Source organism: Takifugu rubripes, chromosome 8, assembly GCF_901000725.2.
Source record: "Takifugu rubripes chromosome 8, fTakRub1.2, whole genome shotgun sequence".
Classification (NCBI taxonomy): domain Eukaryota; kingdom Metazoa; phylum Chordata; class Actinopteri; order Tetraodontiformes; family Tetraodontidae; genus Takifugu; species Takifugu rubripes.
In genome coordinates, this window is record NC_042292.1 from 8,649,985 (window position 1) to 8,670,415 (window position 20,431).

The 20,431-nt window shown below is 43.2% G+C and overlaps 1 protein-coding gene across 2 annotated transcripts in view; it reads right to left on the bottom strand.

Moving 5' to 3' along the window:
* Positions 1 to 1,288: 1,288 nt before the first annotated feature.
* Positions 1,289 to 20,431, bottom strand: part of LOC101072921 (BCL-6 corepressor-like) — a 28,920-nt gene continuing 9,777 nt past the window's right edge. Inside the window, exons 4-13 of one of the 2 annotated variants that reach the window (XM_011606309.2) lie at positions 18,687 to 18,957; positions 16,895 to 17,326; positions 16,476 to 16,703; positions 13,531 to 13,868; positions 9,458 to 9,607; positions 8,166 to 8,332; positions 7,801 to 7,946; positions 7,141 to 7,218; positions 6,816 to 7,002; positions 1,289 to 2,707 (exon numbers count right to left, since the gene is read on the bottom strand). In XM_011606309.2, the coding sequence (XP_011604611.2) occupies positions 1,315 to 2,707; positions 6,816 to 7,002; positions 7,141 to 7,218; positions 7,801 to 7,946; positions 8,166 to 8,332; positions 9,458 to 9,607; positions 13,531 to 13,868; positions 16,476 to 16,703; positions 16,895 to 17,326; positions 18,687 to 18,957 (3,390 nt within the window). In that variant the 3' untranslated portion in view covers positions 1,289 to 1,314. The remainder of the gene's footprint in view (positions 2,708 to 6,815; positions 7,003 to 7,140; positions 7,219 to 7,800; positions 7,947 to 8,165; positions 8,333 to 9,457; positions 9,608 to 13,530; positions 13,869 to 16,475; positions 16,704 to 16,894; positions 17,327 to 18,686; positions 18,958 to 20,431) is intronic. The other variant, XM_029840381.1, reaches the window with a different exon arrangement.

Here is a 20,431-nt window from a genome sequence, read left to right on the forward strand (position 1 = left end):
CAGGTTCTTCTTTGTTGCGTTGCGTTTCTCACCTTTTGGTGTGGGACCCGATGAAAGTGAGAAGCTGTTGTGAAGGTCTGGGATATCTGTGCAAAGGTTAAAATTAGCATGTTTGCAGAGTTTGATATTTACTTCACATTCGTTACGCAGCGTCTGACCAGCCAGCAGCTCGCCTACGCGTCGGCTCTGTGGAGCGAAAGGTTAAGCTCGGCTTGTTTGTGCCGGTACAGGTTTGAAATATGGCATCACGCCATCTGTTGAATGAACCGTGGTCATTTTGCGTTGGTTGTGCTACGATCTCTCAAATCACTTGTGTTTACGTTGCTCATTCTTGGTGTTTCCTCTGAGTCTGGAATCAGAGATTTCGGGTGAAACCTCCTCTGGGGACACTTTCGTCTGTTTGTTTCCCTCAGAGCCAGAGTAAGGGGTCATCGGTCCAATCAGCAGAATTCCCATCCACTAGAAATGAAATGTTACCATTTTTCTGTACCGCCTTAATTACAGGCTGTTTAACATGCACAGGCACATGGCCCACTGTAAATAAAATGCAAATTGGTGCCCAATTACACACTTTAACTACTGGACTCGCACAGCTCTGTGCATAAAAACCGTCGCTTCCTGACCAGAATTACATGGATTTTTTGTTACGTAGAAGCTTTAATCGGTGCACCAAATCAAACAAAATAAGGTTCAGCAGTTATTTGATGGGAAAACGAACATTTCTGGCATGCTGATCTTTGTTAGTGTGTTAGCTTTGATAATTTGATGTTGAAAACAACTACTGGAATACTTTCTTGCTTCAACTACTTAAATATGTTGATTCATTGTGCTGACATGTAGCAACAGCTAGCAGACTGAATACAACACTTAATGTCTTTTTTTAGAACCCTAAATTGTCCTTAATTAGCATGTCACGCAAATGATTGTGATCTCTACAAATTAGAATTTTTTATTTTATTTCTAGCCCTTTAAAAGGGTAATATCTTTACATAATGAATTAGCATTAATTAGCAACACATTTTTTTTGGTTTTCATTTATTGGACATCATTTTTGTGATGAAGAAGTTGCATTTTAATACAAAATTACACACCAATGTTTCCTCTCTTGTCAACCACATCACCAAAACTTATGTACATACAATTTAAAATCATACCTGTACCCATAAATAAAAACATATGTACAGTTGATGTATCGCACAGACGTACTTTTACATCACTCTACAGAGGACTCTCTGTCCGAATATTTTCACATATGTACAAAACCGAATCACGTTTTTTCTTCATGGACTTCTGAGAGAAAAGCTCGTTCCATTGTCACGATCTTGCTTTAGCCCTGACGGCCTTTCCGCTAACCTTCCCTTGCTCTTTCTTCAAGTCTCTCTGGATGGTGGTACCTCCCAACACGTTCATTCCCAGATCTCTGATGTGGACTCTGACATTACCCAGGCTCCTTTGCCAGGCAGGATCCACCTTTATGGTTTTAGCACCTTGGCCGAGGTCACAGAAACTAGCTTCTCTTTTGGTTGCTGGGCTATTGCCACCTATTTGTTTTATTCCCTGCTGTTCCCATTTTCGAACATCAACTGTCGCACTTGACTTTGCGGGGTCGGTGATAACCGTATTCTTATTCCGCTGTCTTTGCAATTCCCAAAGTCTCCCATTGACCAAAGATTTTGTAGAATCCAACGTTTTGGGTGGATTTTGTCGTTTCAGTGTGGCACTGCCTGTTGTACTGTTTAAATTGGCTGAATCGCAGTCTTTTAGCATTTGCTGTTGTTCCAATGGAACATTGTTGTCTGAATTCCCTGCAGTTCTACTCCGTAACCGCGGTATAACTTTGACATCAGGCACAGCTGGAGAATTCCTTGCAGAATAATTTCCGAGCTGTTGTTGCTGCCATGTTCTTGCATCAATTTTAGATTCTGGGTTGGCAGAGTTCGCAATTCCAGCATTACTACTGCTTTGCTCCAAAGTGCTGGAGTCCGAATGAGTTTTTCTTTGGGGTTCCAAGACAGTGACACTTCTAGGATCCAGAAGAACTGAGTTGACCTCTTCCAAAGTTACCCTGTTTTGTCTCTGTAGCTGCCACATGTTGGAGTCAACTTTGGAAGCAGAATTAGCAATTCTGGTATGTTTACTTTGTTCCCATAAGTTGACATTTATCGTCACGTTTGATTTCGCACTTGTGGCACCAACGTCATTTTTACATGCTTGTTGTTGCACTTCACAAACGCCAGATGTCATTTTGGTTTCTGTTTTCACTGTTGCAGCAGAAATTTCTCCAGTTTTTAGTCCTTGTCTTTGGCCTGATTTGACGGTCCTGCTTTGTGATTCACTGTCTGTCTTTGAAATTGCCTTGGTTGGATCCTGCTGCTCGGGCGGCAGGTGCAGTGACGGTGGTGGAGGTGGGGTCAGAGGTGGAGAAGATTCCAGGTGACGAGTGTCCACAAATTCCAGGGAAGATCCAAGCATGCCCGCCAGCTCAGGCGTAGCCTCTATCAGCTCCAGTGGGTCCTTGATATCCGGCCTGAATGAAGCCAGATCCTGCTCATCTGGACCTGTCAGGAGCTGCGACAGAGAAGCTTGGCGGTAAAACTCATCCTCGGGGATGGACTGCACATTTAGCTGTGGAAAGAGGCGTCGGAAAGAACGAGACGTCATCCGGAGCCTGCCCAGGACATCAGAGAGGAGGAGCCAGTTCCTGGGGCTGCAGGAAGGAGACAGAGAAGGTGTTAGAAATGTGTCTTAAGAAGACAAAACCTGCATAAATATCACAGGAGGGAGGAGGAGGCTATGTGAGCAGTGCAGTTATTGATTTTAATGTGGTCAACACACGGTGCACTGGACAAGGCCACATGTTGCTTTACATCCAGTTTCTGCTGGAATGTTCCGTGGAATGTTGAAGCAGCCTTCGTGAATGTGTGTGGAATGAATGCATGTAGCCGGTGGCCTTGTACCCTGGAGGAGCCATTAATACTACATCAGACACGAGAGGGGAAAAAAAGAAGCGAGAGAGAAGCAGAAAGGCGACAGGGGAGGAAGACGAAGTGGAAGCCAATTAGCCGTGTCGCCACAGCGATGCAATCCTCGTTAACGACCTCTCCCCCTCTTCCGGCTTTATCGCTCCCTCGTTCTTTACATCCTCTCCTCTGAGGATTGCGTTTCTTTTTTTTTGCCGCTTTTCGTTCCCTCACTCACTTGCCCCGTTCTTTTCCTTCCACCGCCTTAATTGGAACGCATGACTGAGACGTTACGGTAAAGGTGTGAACGGCAGCGTGTGCGCGGGTGCGTTCTCTCTCTCTCTCTGGTCGACTTCATTTACCACCGATGGATGAAGTTGTGTTTCATAACTCCGAGTTCATTGTTTTTACAGCATCTTTAAATCTGGTTTGATCTTACTTGGTCGATTTCTCCCCTAAATACAGCGTCACCGCGCAGTCCGCTTTATGGACCCGTACTTCCGGGTTTTGTACAAGCCAGCTCGGGTATTTCTTTTCAAATGTGACATTCTATACAGGTTGTGATTTGTCGAAAAGAAAAGTATGAAAAATGATGGCCGAATTAAATTAGGCAATGCTGAAATGGAATTTTTTTACTTAAAAAAAGATATTTGATTGTGCATCAGCGGCATAGTACGTGGACACATTGTGCAGGATCACAATGCTCATACGCATCCGTACATATGTTATACCTATATATCCAACATAGAACCTCCAACACTAAAACTTTTCATGAAACAAGACATGGTTCAATTGAATTCAACCACAGTCTCAAATATAATAGCAAAATGACTGCTAAGTGGTAATTAGTTGGGCTCCGTTTCAAGTTTACCTTAAATGCATCAACAGTGGGTCCCAGACATAAATTTTGTCTTTGGACACCTTTAGAGGATATTTTGTTTTCTTTGATTGTATGAATTATGGCAGGTTGCCAAACTATGCAGACACTGAGTGGATGTTTTGATTTCCAATGTAATAATGTTCTTCTATTATTATTTTATTTAAGCCATATTTTTATGGCTTTTACCTAATGTCTGTCTGCTATCTGTTACCAAATATGTCCATAACTACATGATATTGAAGATCAATTTTAAATGCTTCTGCAAGTGTTTTAAGGATGGTGGACCAATATTTTTTGGCCAATCTTGCCTTTGAAAAGTAGATGTGATGGCGGATCTTATGTTGTATAATGATTAATTAGGGACAGGAGGCACTGTCATTTACTACAAGTCCTGTTCATTGGTGATAATGTTCTGAGTGTAATAGACAAGTGCTCTATGGCCAAGGAAAATACCAATGGACTGAGTGGGCAGCTGGGACAGTGTGTCCTGAAACCTCTATTGGGAATGTACCATTTGTGGTTGCATGCACTTTGGGTTAGGTATACAAGAGTTTAATCTCTCTCTCTCTCTCTTAACTGCTTTATCCTTTTCAGGGGTCACAGGGAGGGTGCTGGAGCTTTTTCCAGCTGCATATCGGGGCAAAGGCAGGGTACACCTCTCAATCAATCGCCAGCCCTTGCGGACAAGGTTTTGAGTAGCTATCTCACCAAATTGAAGAAATTGTCACAACCAATTATATTTAACCATCAGTTTAGAAGTCTGATTATAATTTCGTGATGATGTAGTTGATGTCTATGAATGTTCTTAGTCATCCACATCAAAGAGAAGTGTTCCCAAATCCTGGAGTTACATTTACTGCGTTTTACTGAATGCTGTCATTAGTGGTCGTTGGTGGTGGTTGGCAGTGATTTGCATTGTTACAGGGGTGTGAATCGTTCTGGTCATCATGTGATGTCAAGTATAACCATTGTGAAACTTTCTGGGGAGAGATCCCACTAAAGCACTGCAAGGCCTCATTTATACAAGAACGTTTTCCGTTTTGGGTGTCTGTTTTCACGGGAACGCCTGAATACAGAGCAAACCGAAAGACAGAAAACTCCAGGGTGGAGGGTTTCGAAAACGCCACCACATTTGTTGTTGTGTAAACGCAAAATGAAGCGATTTTGGCCATGCACATTTTAGCTGCAGGCAACTTAAGTTGTGCGAGTACTCGTAGACCATACTTAGGAGTAGAAGAAGAGCAGTGAGAGTAGAAGTAGAACCATAGAATCAACAACTGCAATTTTTTAGTTCTGTACTTCTGGCTTGCTCATAGAGGCAACTGCATCTTGTCATCGCAAAACTTTATTCGAAACCATTAGAATCCACCGTTGTTCTTATGTTAACTTTTGTGACCACATGTATCCATAAAAAGACTCATTACTGCCACTGGCCTGGCTAACAGACTACATCATTTTAGTGGTCTGTGTGCACGGAGATCATTTTCTGTAAGTTGTCGCTTGCTACAGATTCAAACTATCTTTTGTGTCTGGCCAAAGCTCTCTTGAAATTAGTGTTCCTCTTTCAGAAGTAGACGGATGGCTGAGTCCTTTTCTGAGGAGTTGTCTCTCATGTCTTCCATCTGTGCAGTGTTCTTTTCATCTCACGATGTACAGATCTGTGAATTCTTTACTGCACTAGTTAGCATAGACCACATTACTTTTTATGTGCCTGGGTGTCTTGTCCTGAGGGTTTTTCCCGATTTACCTATGTATGGTATGACAATGCTGTTCCATCTCTCTCTGGTTGGTTCTTGATCCTCTTCATGGATTTAAGAAAGGCCCAACCAGGATAACTGCACCGTCTCAGAGATTTCCTGATGTGGCTGTTGTCCTTCCCCTCATTCCTTGAGGGTACCATTTGTGCCTGGTGGTTCGGGGTTTGTATAACACCTGGCTTGTGTCATAGAGGATGATTGGAGTTAAAAGAAGATACTGATCCGTGCGTGTGCTCTTTCTGTACATTTTAGTGTTGAGGCTTCTTGTCCACTGCGGCCCAGAAAGGCCAAATCGTCCATGACAGCTTCACGAGTGAGCTTGCTGTTATGATCCACTGCGTTGATGTGGACAGTAAACGAATCCACTTCTTGACTTTATCTTGACTTTAACCCAAGTATCATCCACATACTTGAACCAATGGCCGGGGGTAGTTCCAAAGAAAGAGTTCAGTGCCACTGGTTTCCTCTTGTTCCAGACATCCCAGTGAGCCCACCACAAAACTGTGTTTATGTCGGTAGAAGCTTTTTCTCAATTCATAGAAGGTGGTAGTGAGACAGAGGCTGAGCAGAGTGCAAATGTGGTCTGAGAATAGTTGAGTTCTATCAGAGAATGTGTTGTCCTGGATAAGTCGTCTCCTCACTTTGGCAACTGCCTCTGAAGTCGGGATGCAGGTGAACAGTGAGGTGACATCATAGGAAACCATGATGAAACCACCGTTTCGTCTGAGTCTAATTTTAGGGTCCTTATCTTGCCAGCAAGAGACTGGGAGTTATTAACATGGTTTTCAGCTCACCCCACCAGGGAAGTGAAGATGCATTTTTGGTCTTTGGCAATGTTGTATGTAGTTCAGTATTTATTTTCATATCTACATTTTGATTTAACACATATTCAGTTTAATCAGTATAAAATCAATCAATGTTAGCATTGATCGCCCAAGCACTTGAGTGGGTTTTGAATATAGTGGCAGGTAGTACTGGGATTTTTGTGGAACGTAATAATTAGAGAAGGCCATTACATTGTAGAGCAACTAGAGAGGACATTTATGTCAACAGATCTCATTGATGTTATTGTTAGCTATACATGATACCTTTATATGCAGATGACATGCAGCTTTATATGTCAGGACAGATCATCCTGTTTTGTGGTTATCCTTGTTTTATTATCATGTTTTCTGTGATATCTATATAAATCTGTAATGTAGGGACATTTGAACTGACCCCTGGGACAGAGACACCTGGACGTTGTAGCAGGGGAGCAGCGGTCTGTCGGACAACTCAAATTCAAACACCTCTCTCCTGGCATGTTGTTCCTTGTTGTTGTTGTCATCCTCTTTGTCGTCCTCCTCCTCTTCTGGCCCTGGCGGGTCGGCAAGGATGTTATGTACTTCTCCGCCCTTGGACGACTCTGGAAAAACACATTTTTACTGTGACATGCAGACTTCAACCTCAGCACAAATACCTGATAAATGAAAACAATACCAAACCATTTCAACGTCTTCCTTTCATGCTCACATGTGCGTGAGGTGTTTGTGTGTTAACTAACCAAAAACTGAGCTGCTGTAAAACTCCCAGAAGATTCCCTGATCACCTTCTGACCTTCCCTGGAGGTCAGACAGATAGTCTGTGAAGAGAAATGCAGAGTTAGCACTCGATCAAAGAGTTGACAAATCCCAGAAGACGGAGGAAGAAAGATGAAACAACGGTGCCACACGCGCAGCAAAAGACTGGAGGAATCGGTTAAGTGTTTACGCTCAGACGGGGCCGGCTTGGCACCGGGTAGATGGATGCTGGCAGAAATGCTTGTGTGTCTGTGTGTGTGTAGGGGGGCAGTAAGCTGTTCTGGGATTCAACATCCAAGCCTCATTAAACCTCTTTGGAGAGAGAGAGAGAGAAAGAGAGAGAGAGAGAGAAAGAGAGAGGGAGGGAAAGCAGGAGGGAGAAAAGGGGATGGGGAGACAGAAAATATGAGCCTGGACAGATATTCAGGGCCCCCTCAAATGTACATGCACACATACACACAAACACACACACAATTTCATGTTGTCAATTTCCTTTTTGGTCATGTGAAGTTATTATTTTATGATTATGCTAAAGCTGCTGTGGGTCTTGTAACATCTGGTTGCCCGAAGATTTTATTTGAGGGTTTGTAATTGTTAGTATCAACCCCAGCGTCACTCATGATAATGCCTCATTACCCTCCTACCTTCCAGGAAGGTCTCCATGGTAGCGCTGTGGGTCATGTTAATTGCTCCTCGACCAGAGTACAAGGTGAGCGTGGGGTCAGCGCCACAGGCCAGAAGAAAACGTACCACCTCCACATGGTCGTTCTCTACAGCATCGTGAAGCGGCCTGGAACAGAATCGATCCTTTATCAGTAAAATCTTCAGCTTTTGTCTGTTTAAAATTTTTTAAATGTAATTTCTATCTCACAAACCTCGTTTGAGGTTTTTTTTCGCTCCAAAATTCAGATAAACAAAACAAAAGGCCTGGGCTTTTTCAAAGAATAGAACACTGAACAATGTTGAACTCATGCACGTGGCTGCTGGAATAACCTGCGTTAACTCGTACCGCGTTCCGTCCTGAGCGCTGCAGTTGACATCAGCTCCATGCTCAACCAAGTGGCGTACGATTCCCAGCCAACCACGGGCGCAGGCCTCATGCAAGGCGCAGTAGCCAGCATTATCTCTGTGGTTCACATCACAGATCTGTTGCTCCAGGCAGTACAGCACCACATCCTGGACATGAGGTGAAACATGGAGAGCCAATGAGATCACATCCTTTGAAGACTGAATAATTTTCCGTTTGATATCGTCCTTCAAAGCAGCTACCCTGGAAGCCGCAGACGTCATGACTGGAAATTCACCGCTGGATAATTTGCATTTTATTTTAGATTAAGTTTAAGGCGAAGATATGGCCGGAAATATTAAACCCCACCTTGTGGCCGGTTGCAATATGAGATAATGCTGCAAAACTCATCCATTTGAAATGCCACTGCTGTGTCCTGGTGTACTGAAAATAAAGATCCTCCCACTCTGCCGATCGTGTTCCGATCTCTTGAAATGATTGCGGCTTGATTTTAAAAAATGCACATGTGTATGTATGTCTGCCTGATGGATGACGGCTTCATTTGCAAACTGAGCTCGTTAGCTTCGCGGCTGCACGTTAACGAGAGAGACGAAGAGGCAGGGTGACACTTGTGAGACCTGACAAGGCTTGTCGCGCGGCACATGAAATATTCAGACTCTGTGCTTGTGGTTTAACGTGCACACGCGCGCGCACACACGCTGAGTCTTCTGCCTCCTAATAATTTCTGAACGTCTCCTGAATTTAAATGAAGGACATCTGAAGAGAGCGGCTGCTTTTAGGTAAATGCCACAGGTTTAAGTTCAGCTGATGACGCCTGCCATAAGGTTTCTGTCCTGATGGTGGCGCTTCACAAAGGTCAGACTGTCATTAAAATCCGGAGAATTCACTCTATATATTTCATACTTTCTCAGTAGGAAATTGAGTTCGTGATTGGGGTAAAATCAGAGTTTAGCACATCAGGATAAAATGGGGCCTCAGAAATAAATGAGGTTCCTCCTCAAGGTGAGAGGAGGTTCTGCAGAGGATGAAATAACATGTCTGAGGATGAAGTGACATCCTGATTCACTGTAAATGATGTAAACGGAGAGTATGGCAACTTGAACAATCAGATTTCCTTTCGTTGTTGTGTTTTTGTTCCAACTCACTTTTTGTTCCGCGGTATTATTGTTGATATTATTAAACTTAAGAAACCCTTGTGTTTTCATAGGCCAAACACAAATACAAAGGTTTTTGTTTTGAGGTCTTGATTCACGTGTGTGTTGGTAACAGGTTACCTCGTATCCTAGACGGGCGGCGCGCTGCAGCAGCGTCTCTCCTGCATTCTTATTCACAATGAGGCGGCGAGCTTCAGGAGGGATTTGCCGGGTGGGATGTGTGTGCAGCGGAGTGGGAGGTCGACAGCTGGACGAGTCAGCTGGAGGGATCTGTGTGTGTGAAAGAGAGAGAGAGAGAGAGAGAGAGAGATTTGAAGTGATTAGCATGTACTTGAGATTGGTTTTATTACCCACAAAGCAATTAAGTACGCACACATAAACAGGGAAGCTCTTTTTCTACATCCATCACTGTCAGATGTTGCTAAACATCCACTCACACACACACACACTCACACACACATATCGGTCCAAAATAGCACTGTCACCACCTCTGCTCCATTGACTTTTGTGTGTGTGTTTGAGAGTGTTTGTGTGCACATTTGTGTGTGTTTGTTCATGTGTCATCACCTCAGGGTGAGGACAGAAAGCTCAGGAGGAGGAGATGGAGGGGAGGACGTGGGGAATCTTCAAGGAGGAGAGGAAGCCAGGCAGGAGATAAATAAGCATTTTCTCCGGAGTTCCTCATTGTTTGTGTGTTTGTTTAACCCTTCCTTGCCTGTTTCCTCTCCAGAATCCTTTTGTTGCACATTTTTGTGAGCATTTCACTTCTGTGGAGTTACATAGAGCTGTATCTTTGTTGTCTTGTCTATATCTGTTGTTCTGACTGTTGTTTTTCATGCATTTGAAATTTCATATGCACCTAATGGAAGACGTAGCTGCATTTTCACTGAACGCCACAGTTATTCAGTAAAATGCACATTTATTGATGTTTCAGACATTTCTGTTAATTTTTGTGCCCTTAACATTAGTTTAAACCAGGGGTGGGGAACCTTTTTCATATCGAGGGCCATTTCAATTTTTATAAAGTCCTCCGAGGGCCATACTATTATGAACACATACCTAGGGATGCAAAAAAAAGACAAAAAAAGTCTATAACCACTGTGTTACTAAGTCTCATGATTGCTGTATTTGAGTTTGAATTATTTATTTAGCACACATGCATATAAAATCACCAAAAAAAATAGAATAAAATGACAAACAAGTAAAATATGTTTTCATGATCATACAAAACAATTTAAAAAAAAAGAGGTGCAGAGTTGAGGCAAGAGACCCGTAAGGGCCTGTTCGAGGCCTCTACTCACAAAAACTGCAATACAACAAGATAATCAAGAAAATAAATGAAAAGAAAGAAAGATAAAGACAATAATAATAACAACTAGAAAGCACTCGGAGAGCGCAGACCTCCGCCAAGCGCAACAATTCCTGGCATATTGTGATTTCCACCATAAATATTAGTCCCACATATACTTTGACTACATATTTAGATTCCTTGACCATAAAAACATACCGTTAGCCACTGGAATCATAACAATATTTGTTTTAGTTCAATAGTTATTCACGAAAAGAAATTCACGCTTTGAAACAATTTTACTTTCTCCGCGCGAGCGCCTCAGCGGCGGCTACGAGGCACGTTCACGTGAGGTTTCAGCTTCGTGGCTATTAATTCACTCACCACAAAACTTGCACGCGTAATATTCTCTCTGTCGGTACATGGTCGTGTGAACGCTGCCTGTTGAGCCTCCAAACGCCGATGAAGAGCGTTAATTTTATCCAAACTCATCTGTCCTTTCAACTTGTCGAGTTTAGCGTGTTTCGCTATACATTTTTCGTCCGTGTCAATCAGTCCAGCCCACTACGTACATCACATGCTGTGTTCACTGACCCTGACCTTGACTCGGACATAACCGTCTGTTTTATCTCAGAAAACGGGAAAATATTTCCTCTTGTTACGAAAGAAATTTCAGGATACGAAGGGCAAAAATACGCTACCGCTGCTACTCGCAGCTCGCGGAGTTTAGCGAACGGTCCCACTGTATAAGTGCACATATAAAATATAAAAATCTTATTGCGTTGCGGGCCGGTAGAAATGGTCTCGGAGGCCGTATACGGCCCGGAGGCCGGGGGTTCCCCACCCCTGGTTTAAACACAAATCCAACCAATTCTTTATTATATTCTTCAAGTCTGTTTAGTTTTGGACATTTAATTTAAACCATTGCTTAATACTTATAAGTACCCCATTATAAAAATGTCATCTTCTAAATAAAATATTAAATAATATTTATTGTTTGTTTTAAAAAAAATGTAAATTTCTTCTAAAATTTATGGTTATATAAGCTAGTTAACATCATGTTTTAATCTCTTATTTAAAGTTCAAATTAATGAATGTATTCTCTAAATGAGGATAATCGGAGGCACGTAGAGGCGGATAAAGAGCTGCATCGCTGAGCCGCTGAAGCCACGGCAACAGTCTCCGCTGCTTAGCCAGACAGCGTGTGTGTTTTAGTGTTTGTGTGTAATGTGTGTGTGCAGGCGTCTGTCAAACGAAGCTGCTCGCCGCCACGCATCGACAGATAGGATGCGAGCTTTGCCCTGGAGGTGTGTGTGTGTGTGTGGATGTGTGTGTTTGACTCAAATAAGGAGGAGGGTAGAGAGAGCAAGCAAAAGGAAGCATGAGAGAGCCAGACTGTGTGCGTATGCATGTGTGTGTGTGTGTGTTTGTGTCTCCTCGCTGCCCTGAGGAAAACTCCGGTGCAGCAGCTGTCAAAACGGCACAAGCTGCCACGCACGCACACAAACACGCACGCACGCAAACACAGCAGAAGCGGCGAATATTATTCTTCCGCTATAACCTTCAATCACTCCATCCCTTCCTCTTTTCCTCGTTTGCTCTCTCCTTCACTTTAATCTGCAGTGAATTGAATTACTCACGTGTACACCCACCCACCCACCCACCCACACACACACACACACACACACACACACACGCACACACACACACACACATACACACTTTCCCTGCCGAGTTTTCCCACCGAGCTCCAATCACGATGATAATTGCAACGATTAACAGAGGAGAGAAAGCAAAAAAGATGTTTCAGTCTTTAAGAGTTTGAAATTGTTCGACAGTTTTGAACAAAACAAGAAAACCTTCACAGCATTGTCGCTCTACCAAAGCGCTTGATTGTTTTCATAACCATGACAGATTAGTGCCAATATCAAGGATTTTACTCAGGAATTATGGTGATTTATATCCACTGATTTCATAAATGAATACCCAGGAATCATGACTGTATTGCACCCTGAGCTCTGCTCAGGACAACGGCCCTACCTCATCGAGAAAAGCCTGTCTCACCAATTTCTTTAATTGGCTTTGCAATTTTCTCCCTTTTAAGATACAACCTTGCTACCCCATCATCTGCTGCACAAAACATGGGTCTGCCCACAGCGTGAACTTGCCGTTCACACTTCTAAATGCATTTTCTAAACTGGGTGTACCAGTGTAAAAACCCACGTTCAACCGCTATATTAGTGCAAGGGTAAAAAGTGTCGCATTACGACACGTGGACCTGAAGCGAAACCCCGACACGCTGCTCTACACATGTGTTGCAGCAATTTGCGAGTTTCACGACCACAAAATGCTGACAGATGTTGGCAGACCGACGGCTGATTCGTGTGCTGTTCTTTTGCATGGGCTAAAAACAATGACTACATTTATTTACCATCTCAGCTATACAACGTTTTTCAATGTTTTTCCATCGCCGGTTGTTGTAGCAACATCTGAGGAAACTGTTGCAGGTGCCACGCAGACACTGTCATAACACGTAAAACTTGGTTGTGGCAGTTGACTGATGGCTGATTGCCACAAAGAGGAGGCTGTTTTTATTTGATGTGTTTGCAGGCAGCAAAACAATGACCAGCAGCACAGGAATGGATTTCCCCGTTCAGAGGTTGACAAAATAACAGTTTGCCAGTTGCCATTCATGATGCAGTAGCTGAAACGTTTAGCTTTTACATTATGTCCTGGCTCACAGTTCCCCGTATTGCATGGCCGTCGATCCTGTCGGACCTGACCGAATACTGACGAGCATCTTGCAAATGATTGTCAACTTGAATCAACCTGAATTTTCAAAAACTGGCATTCACCAGTTTTATATAATCAAATCTATCTGTTTATGAAGATAAATCTTGCTTACCATTTCAGTTTCCTCATCTTGGGCCCCTCCTCCTTCCGCCTCTTCCTGCCCAGTCTCCCCTTCGGTGTGCTTGGTCTTACAGGGACGCTTCCCCTTTGGTTTGGTGAGGTCATCTTCATGACAGTGGGGAGGATGGGAGTCAGGTGACAAGGACGACGTCAGTGGAAGTGAAGGGACAGAGGAGAGGAAACCACAGACTCCCTGGTGGTCTCTTGATTTCCGATGCTTGTCTTGGAGACTGTTGGATGGAAGGGAGGCAAAGGGTGCAGGGGAGACCTGCAGGGGGGCGGAGCTGTACTGAAAATCTGCTGGGGTGGAGGGTGGTGCCATGTGGAAAACTGGGGGGAAAGTGGATAAGAAGTGAGATTCTTTATATTGTTCTAGAGATACTCTTAGCTACAGACTGCATCTACTGTCGCAACGAAAAAGCAGAGAAATGAGCGCGCCACTTTGGTTTAGCATCAAAAGCGTTGCTGAGTAATAACATGTCATGTCAGCCATGACATCAATGTTATTCTTTTAAAGTTATTCTTTTTAAGAACCAAGTAGTGTCCCAGTGATGTCACCCAGTGCTTTCTATTTTTTCAGCGGGACCATCAGAACAGGTCTTGACACTGTCAATGCTTTAGCCAAATCCTTCTTTTCTATCACGGTTACTGTTTATTCAAAGTCGAACATTTTAAAATGTACCTGACAGCGTTTCCACTGTAATTGCCATTGATAGCCCCAAAAAAGTGACCTATCCATTAATTCATGAATCAATATTCAGTTCCGTTTATGAATCTCTGTGTCCACTGTGCTTGGGGACACAGTATTGGCTCAAAATGTTTAGACACTACAGTTTCTTTGGTTCCATGGTACCTAAAGGCGGGGTCTTCAGAACAAGATGGTCAGAAAGTCTCCTGATGCCGTTTGCACGTATAGACAACTCCTTATTAATTTCTGATAAATCAATTTTTTTGGACTGGTCAGTCTTTTCTCATCAGTCTTTTCTCATCAGTTAATACAGAAGACAGAAACCCTGATACAGTCAGAAGCAAAATCCAGACACTTTATAGTGTGCGAAATCCAAAATGTAGCAAGACTTCACCAAAAATTCACACAAACACACATCTTAAACACAACACCAAATTCCACCATCCGCGTCATTGCAAAGAGAACTGAAAGCGCATCTGATATATTATTGGGGTCACTGAAAGCTTGGGCATATCATGGGATGTTTGTAGCTAGCCAACTAAGGTGGTGTCTAAAAAAAGGAAACAATATTGGAGGCAATGGACTACGTTATATTGACTTTTTTTTCTGCGGGACTCCAGAGTAATGAAAAATAGATGAATAAATGCACTTTATTCAGTCCTCCTCTCCTTGTGATCTTGAATATACAGTCTGGGTGATCAAAAAATTTGAATGCAATATAAATTGCAGACATGATTTCTACCCTCCATCAACCCTAAAATAATCCCCTGTCAATCTACTGTGATCTTCCAAACAGATGTTAAAAAGATTCCATAAATCATGGTTCCCAGACCAAGTGTGGAGTTTGAGATCCTTAAAGCCTTTCAGATGGAAGGTAAACCATCTCAATGGCAACCGTAAAGTTGCCATTGAAGGTCTTAGCAGACTTTCCTTGAAGTTTCCAGGGGTGCACAAATATTGGTCAGCCATCAAGTACGAGGAACATCGGCTACTTCAGCGTAATCCATGTATCCCTCGGCGTGGTTGGGTCAGCATACCTCAGGAGTGCTTCAGCAACAGTTTTTGTCTTTGCTTTGTCTCTACTTCAATAATTAAGGAGTTGGTCGCAAAAGACAGGAAGAAATAGATAGAAAAAGTAAGAAAGATGGAGAGGTGGTGAGACGGAGGGGAACAAAGAAATGTAGAGCTTCCTCACTTGAGTGGAGGGGCAACCAAGCGGCGCGAGCGAGCCAGTGGATTGTGGGGGATGGGAGGAGGGAGTTTTGCTTTCTATTGCAGCTGGCTTCAAGACACGCAACACACCGGGGCTGCACACGCACGCACAAACACACACACACAAGAAATGTGTAATATTAGTAAATACAATCACGTGTGTGCGCACACAGCCAAAGGTTCAGGGAGTCACGCCACATTCGTCTGCTGTATTATTCATTAGTCTGGACACAGACAGTTGCACACAGTTGTTTGTGCACCTACGCACACCTGACTGGAATGTTCTGATTAGCGTGCATGTGTGCAACAGAAATTCTGTTTAAACAGGGTCACATTTCACAAACTATTGTCTTTTTACCTCTGAAATAAGTCAACAGTGCAATTAGCTGAAGCAACAAAAGTTGCAAATGCACTTTTGTTGCTCCTGGACGTCCATTTTTTCCCAGTTTTGCTGGGTTCTCTGTTTGCCACATTTCCTCATTGCACATTCTCTTTTCCTGTTTTGCTTCCACAATGGCTTTGAGATGTAAATCAAAGCAAAAAAACCATCCAGGTGGCTGCATGTATACCCGCACAAAAGAGACTGGTTTTTGACTTTTTTGAACCGTGGACAAAGACATTTATTATTTGGGAGAAAGGTTGCAGCAGGAAAGTTGCACGTTTGCCCCTTAATTTGTAGGAAGTGACAGTCTGTCAGAGCACACAGAACTTCAGCATTCATGAAAACAAAGAGGCTGCCAAAACATTCCGTATGATTATTTGGCACGTGTGTATGTGTGTGTGTGTGCGTGTTGTGTTTGGGCTCCATCTGGAAATTGTTTACATGCGACAAGTTTTCACACGCGCGTGTGCACACACACACACACGCACACACACACACACACGGTTGGTGTTGTTCTACTTGGGAGCTCCATCAATCAGGCAGAAAAAAGTGAGGAGGGGAGTTACGTGTGGAAACACCTTTGATTCAAACACTGTACATTTTCAACATTTGATGTAATTTTCTCATCTTAGACAATGAAATGTGAATATTTTACCTTTCGGATCATTCCTCTTCACAGCTGTTGGGTTTCGCCACACTCCGCTGACCTCTGCACTTCCACCAATGGCTGGGTCATCTGTTCTCAACTTCCTGTCCACTTCCGCTGACCTTGGGCCACACGGCAGCCATTGTCGGAGCTCTCCGGCAAGGTGGGACTTGTTTAACCGTAGGCCATTCAGCTCAATGCAAACTTTGAGCTTCTTCACATCCTCGAGGGTCGAGTCTGATGTCGGTCAGAAAACAAATGGAAATCAATCAAAAGAGACTAAAACTGATCACAGGCAGTAAAATCATGCAGTTGTGTGACATTAGCAGGATTCACTGGTATGAAACAAATGATGGGACTAATAACAGAATGTAACAAGTGTAAAAGGTTTTAGCTATGAAGGTGGAAGACCATCTTCACTAACTTACGGTTAGTAAACATGGCCTTCTTGGCGGGGGTTCCCGAATTCTCCTCCTCCTCCTCCTTTTCTTGTTCTCTCTCTTTTTCTCTCTCTCTCTTCTGTCGCCCACTAACGATGCTGCTTTGGTGAAATGGCTCAAGGCTAAAAATACGCTTTCTGTTTATGGCCACGCTGAGATTTGAACCTGCGAGTCCCAGTGAGGATGTGTTTCCTTGAAATGGGCTTCTGGCTGAAGACAGAAATATTTCTTGCTGCTGTGGCTGTGAGACAAAACTGTGATCTTTCCTCTTCTCAGCTGGAACATCTCCCTCTTCCTCTATATTATTCCTCTGCTCCTCTGCTGTGCTGTCAATCTTCTCGTGGAGGACATAGACGTTATCAGCGTGATGGCGCAGTGGTGTCACGGATACATGGGTGTGGGGACAGGTTGGATGGAAGTCTACAAAATAAAGCAAAATAACAAATTGGACATTTATCCTGATCACAGGGGCCTCAATGTTCCCTCATCAATGACCAGGAACAAACTGATCTGTCATCACGTGCAGTTGATGCTCTGTTGCAGATCCACGTGAACGCTGCTGATAACAGGATGCTGCAACAGCGGAAGAGTATCATGCACCTCGAGGTGAGTCTAAATAATTACAATATGCAGATGATGCTGTTGTGTGAGGCTTCTCTAATTTTAACCCCTCGTTGAACAGTTGGATTTTGAGCAATGATGCATTCGTATCACTCAGCTTTACCGTCTCTGGAGTTTGCTTTCCATTAATTTATGACAGAAATTTGATGCTTTTAATAATTAATGGATTTGATGTAATTCTTTCCTGCCTCAATGCTGCCCTGTAGTTACAGCATGGTTTAATGGAGAAGGATTACCTTGGCCTTTAGGGCTCATTTAAGGGCACATTTTCTTGGATGTCATAGATATTCTCGGGAGTCTTGCCGCAATGTTAAATTCTTCATTAAAGACTTGCGCTGCTGCTTCTAGAGGCAGATCAAATTTGTTAGCCTTTTATCTGCTGCTTGATTTTTCTGGAATTTCAGATTTATTTCTCCTTCATTGTCACTTATCTTTCTCCTTCTTGTATCCTCATCACCTAAGTTGTATTGTGTCCTGTGGCTCTAATACACTTTAAGCGTCCTGGCAGCAGGCCATTTGGGCCAGTCGTCATGACAACACTGTCTGGGTGCTCAACACCTTGAACTGACCAACTGCCAGCTATGTTTGATTGTGAAGTGATTGGCTGTTTTTAGTATTCCTTTAACAAATGCCATTTTATTTTGACAATTTTCTCAATGTTTGCAGATGAAACACTTTTATTTAGGGACTAACACCAGGTTCTGTCATGGCTCCTGTCCTCTTTAACAGATTAAAATTTGTGCTATTAAAGATTCATTTTTGGAAAGAACCCAATATCATCATCAAGTTGTCCAACTTTAAAAAAAACAACAACTTTTGTTAACTCTTACACTTACACCAAATCGGGATTTACCCTAAAAACTTTTAAAGCTTATGTGACCAGTGTGTGTGTGTGTGTGTGTTTGTTTTGCTTGTTTGATTGGGCACTCGGCTTTCGAGAGAAAATGAGAGCAGTCGTATGCTCAGCATGCAGCCGGTGAGGTGCATCAAGAGTTCAATTGTTTGTGCGGTATGCACATGCATATACACACATCCCACATACACAGTTTGCTTTGTCTGTTTTGTGCTCTGTGTGTATGTGCGTGTGTGTGTCTGTGCGTGAACACACACGTGCACGAACGTGCCTGCATCCTCCAGACCCTTCCGTAAATCCGCTTACCTCGTGGAGCCTCAGCAGTGTCTTCAGGGGGGGTTCCTTCTCCTCCCTGCCTCCCTTCACTCTGCTGACAGCACTCCCTCCCTCCTCCTCCCACTTTCTTCCTACCCTCACCCCCCCCCTCCTCATCTTTCCTCCCTTCGCCTTGGGGCTGGCTGTCTGCCAGCTCCGTCTCCCCTGCCGCCGCTGCAGCCGCTGCTGCCGTCATCCCTTTTTCCTGCTCTTCTTCCTTTTTCTCCTTCAGCTCCAGTTCAGGGAAACTCAGCAGGGTACACTGGGAGAACCACAAAAAGAAGCCATTTGACACCATTAAGAACAAAGCAGTTTTTGTTTTAATATTCTGTCATGATTTGGTTCAATTAGAACTTCATTCAATGCTTTCTTTGGTCGAGGTTATTTTAACCTTTTCTGTGTTAGTTAACCACTGTTCAAAGAGTTTCACCTCATCGGTGCAAAATGACACGTAGCCTACACTTACTGTATGCTAATCACACCTGCTAATATGGTCACCTGTGTGCTCATGTTAATCTTAACAGCAGTAGAAGGAGCACCTGCACAGGGAGAAAGAGGGAACATGTGCTTTTAGTCTGGAGATGCTGATCTGGTCTGTTCCTGCTTTGTTGATACGATTGTTGTCAATTTGGATCATTCACAGGAAAATTTTGTTGAAGTCTAACAGGAAGTTTTCCAAGTGTTTCTGTGCTTCTCTAGGCTACATATGCATTGAAGCGTGACAGATTCATATGGGTGATATGAGGGATTATTCTGTTCAAAAGAATCAGCATCTGCTTTGCATCAACTCCAACAACAGACCTTTAAGTGATGCTCAGATATATGCTCTGTGTATACACCCTGTTTCCTGTCTGGATAAGTGTTGGATAGGCGCTGCGCTGGGGAGAACAGGTTGTAGAGGAGCAAACAGGACATGTGTGAGGACAACGCCAGCTCCAGGATGTTACCCTGTCACTTGTTTGTGTAATGCTGCATTTCCATTTAGCAGCAGAGCTTAGTCTGGCGACAGTAACGTACCATCATCACAACAGGAAGGGCTTCCTGCTCATCTGTGCTACGTTGCACATTGATGTCATGTGTGATTTTATGCCAGAATGTTGTCTAATGTTCACTCTATTCACTATATTGAGGAAGTGGTCATACTTTGGTTTTGGAGCTGAAAAGCACCACAACTTCAGTTGGGTCTGAGAGTTTTTCGAGATGGAGTCTCGACATCTCCAACGTGACTAACAACTGTAACCTTCAAACTGTTTTCCCATCAGAAACCACAAATACACCAGGATAAATCTCTAACTCTGGCTCCAGCTTCTCAAAAACTGTGAAGAACTAGGGCTCTAGGAGAAATGCACAAAGTCATCCTTACCTAAGGACCTTTTTTCAGATTCAGATTCAGATTCAGATTCAGATTCAGATTCAGATTCAGATTCAGGTCCTTTATTTGTCCCACATGGGGAAATGGAGCACGCAGAGAAAAATAAAATAAAAATAAAATAGAATAAATAAATAAATATTTCAGTTCCTTTCAGAGCTTCCTTTAATTGCACCATTGACTCATTCAAAATCTTGACTCTTTCTAAAATCATGCAATTTTTGTTCCACTTCAAGTAGGTTTTCAACGATCATCCAAACTTCCCTTTGATTTGAAAGATTTTAAATTTCTTGCTTTCTTCAGCCAGAGTTTACACTTTAAGTGGCATTTTTCATGCCTTTTTTCTTGCAGTTTATGAATATATCAT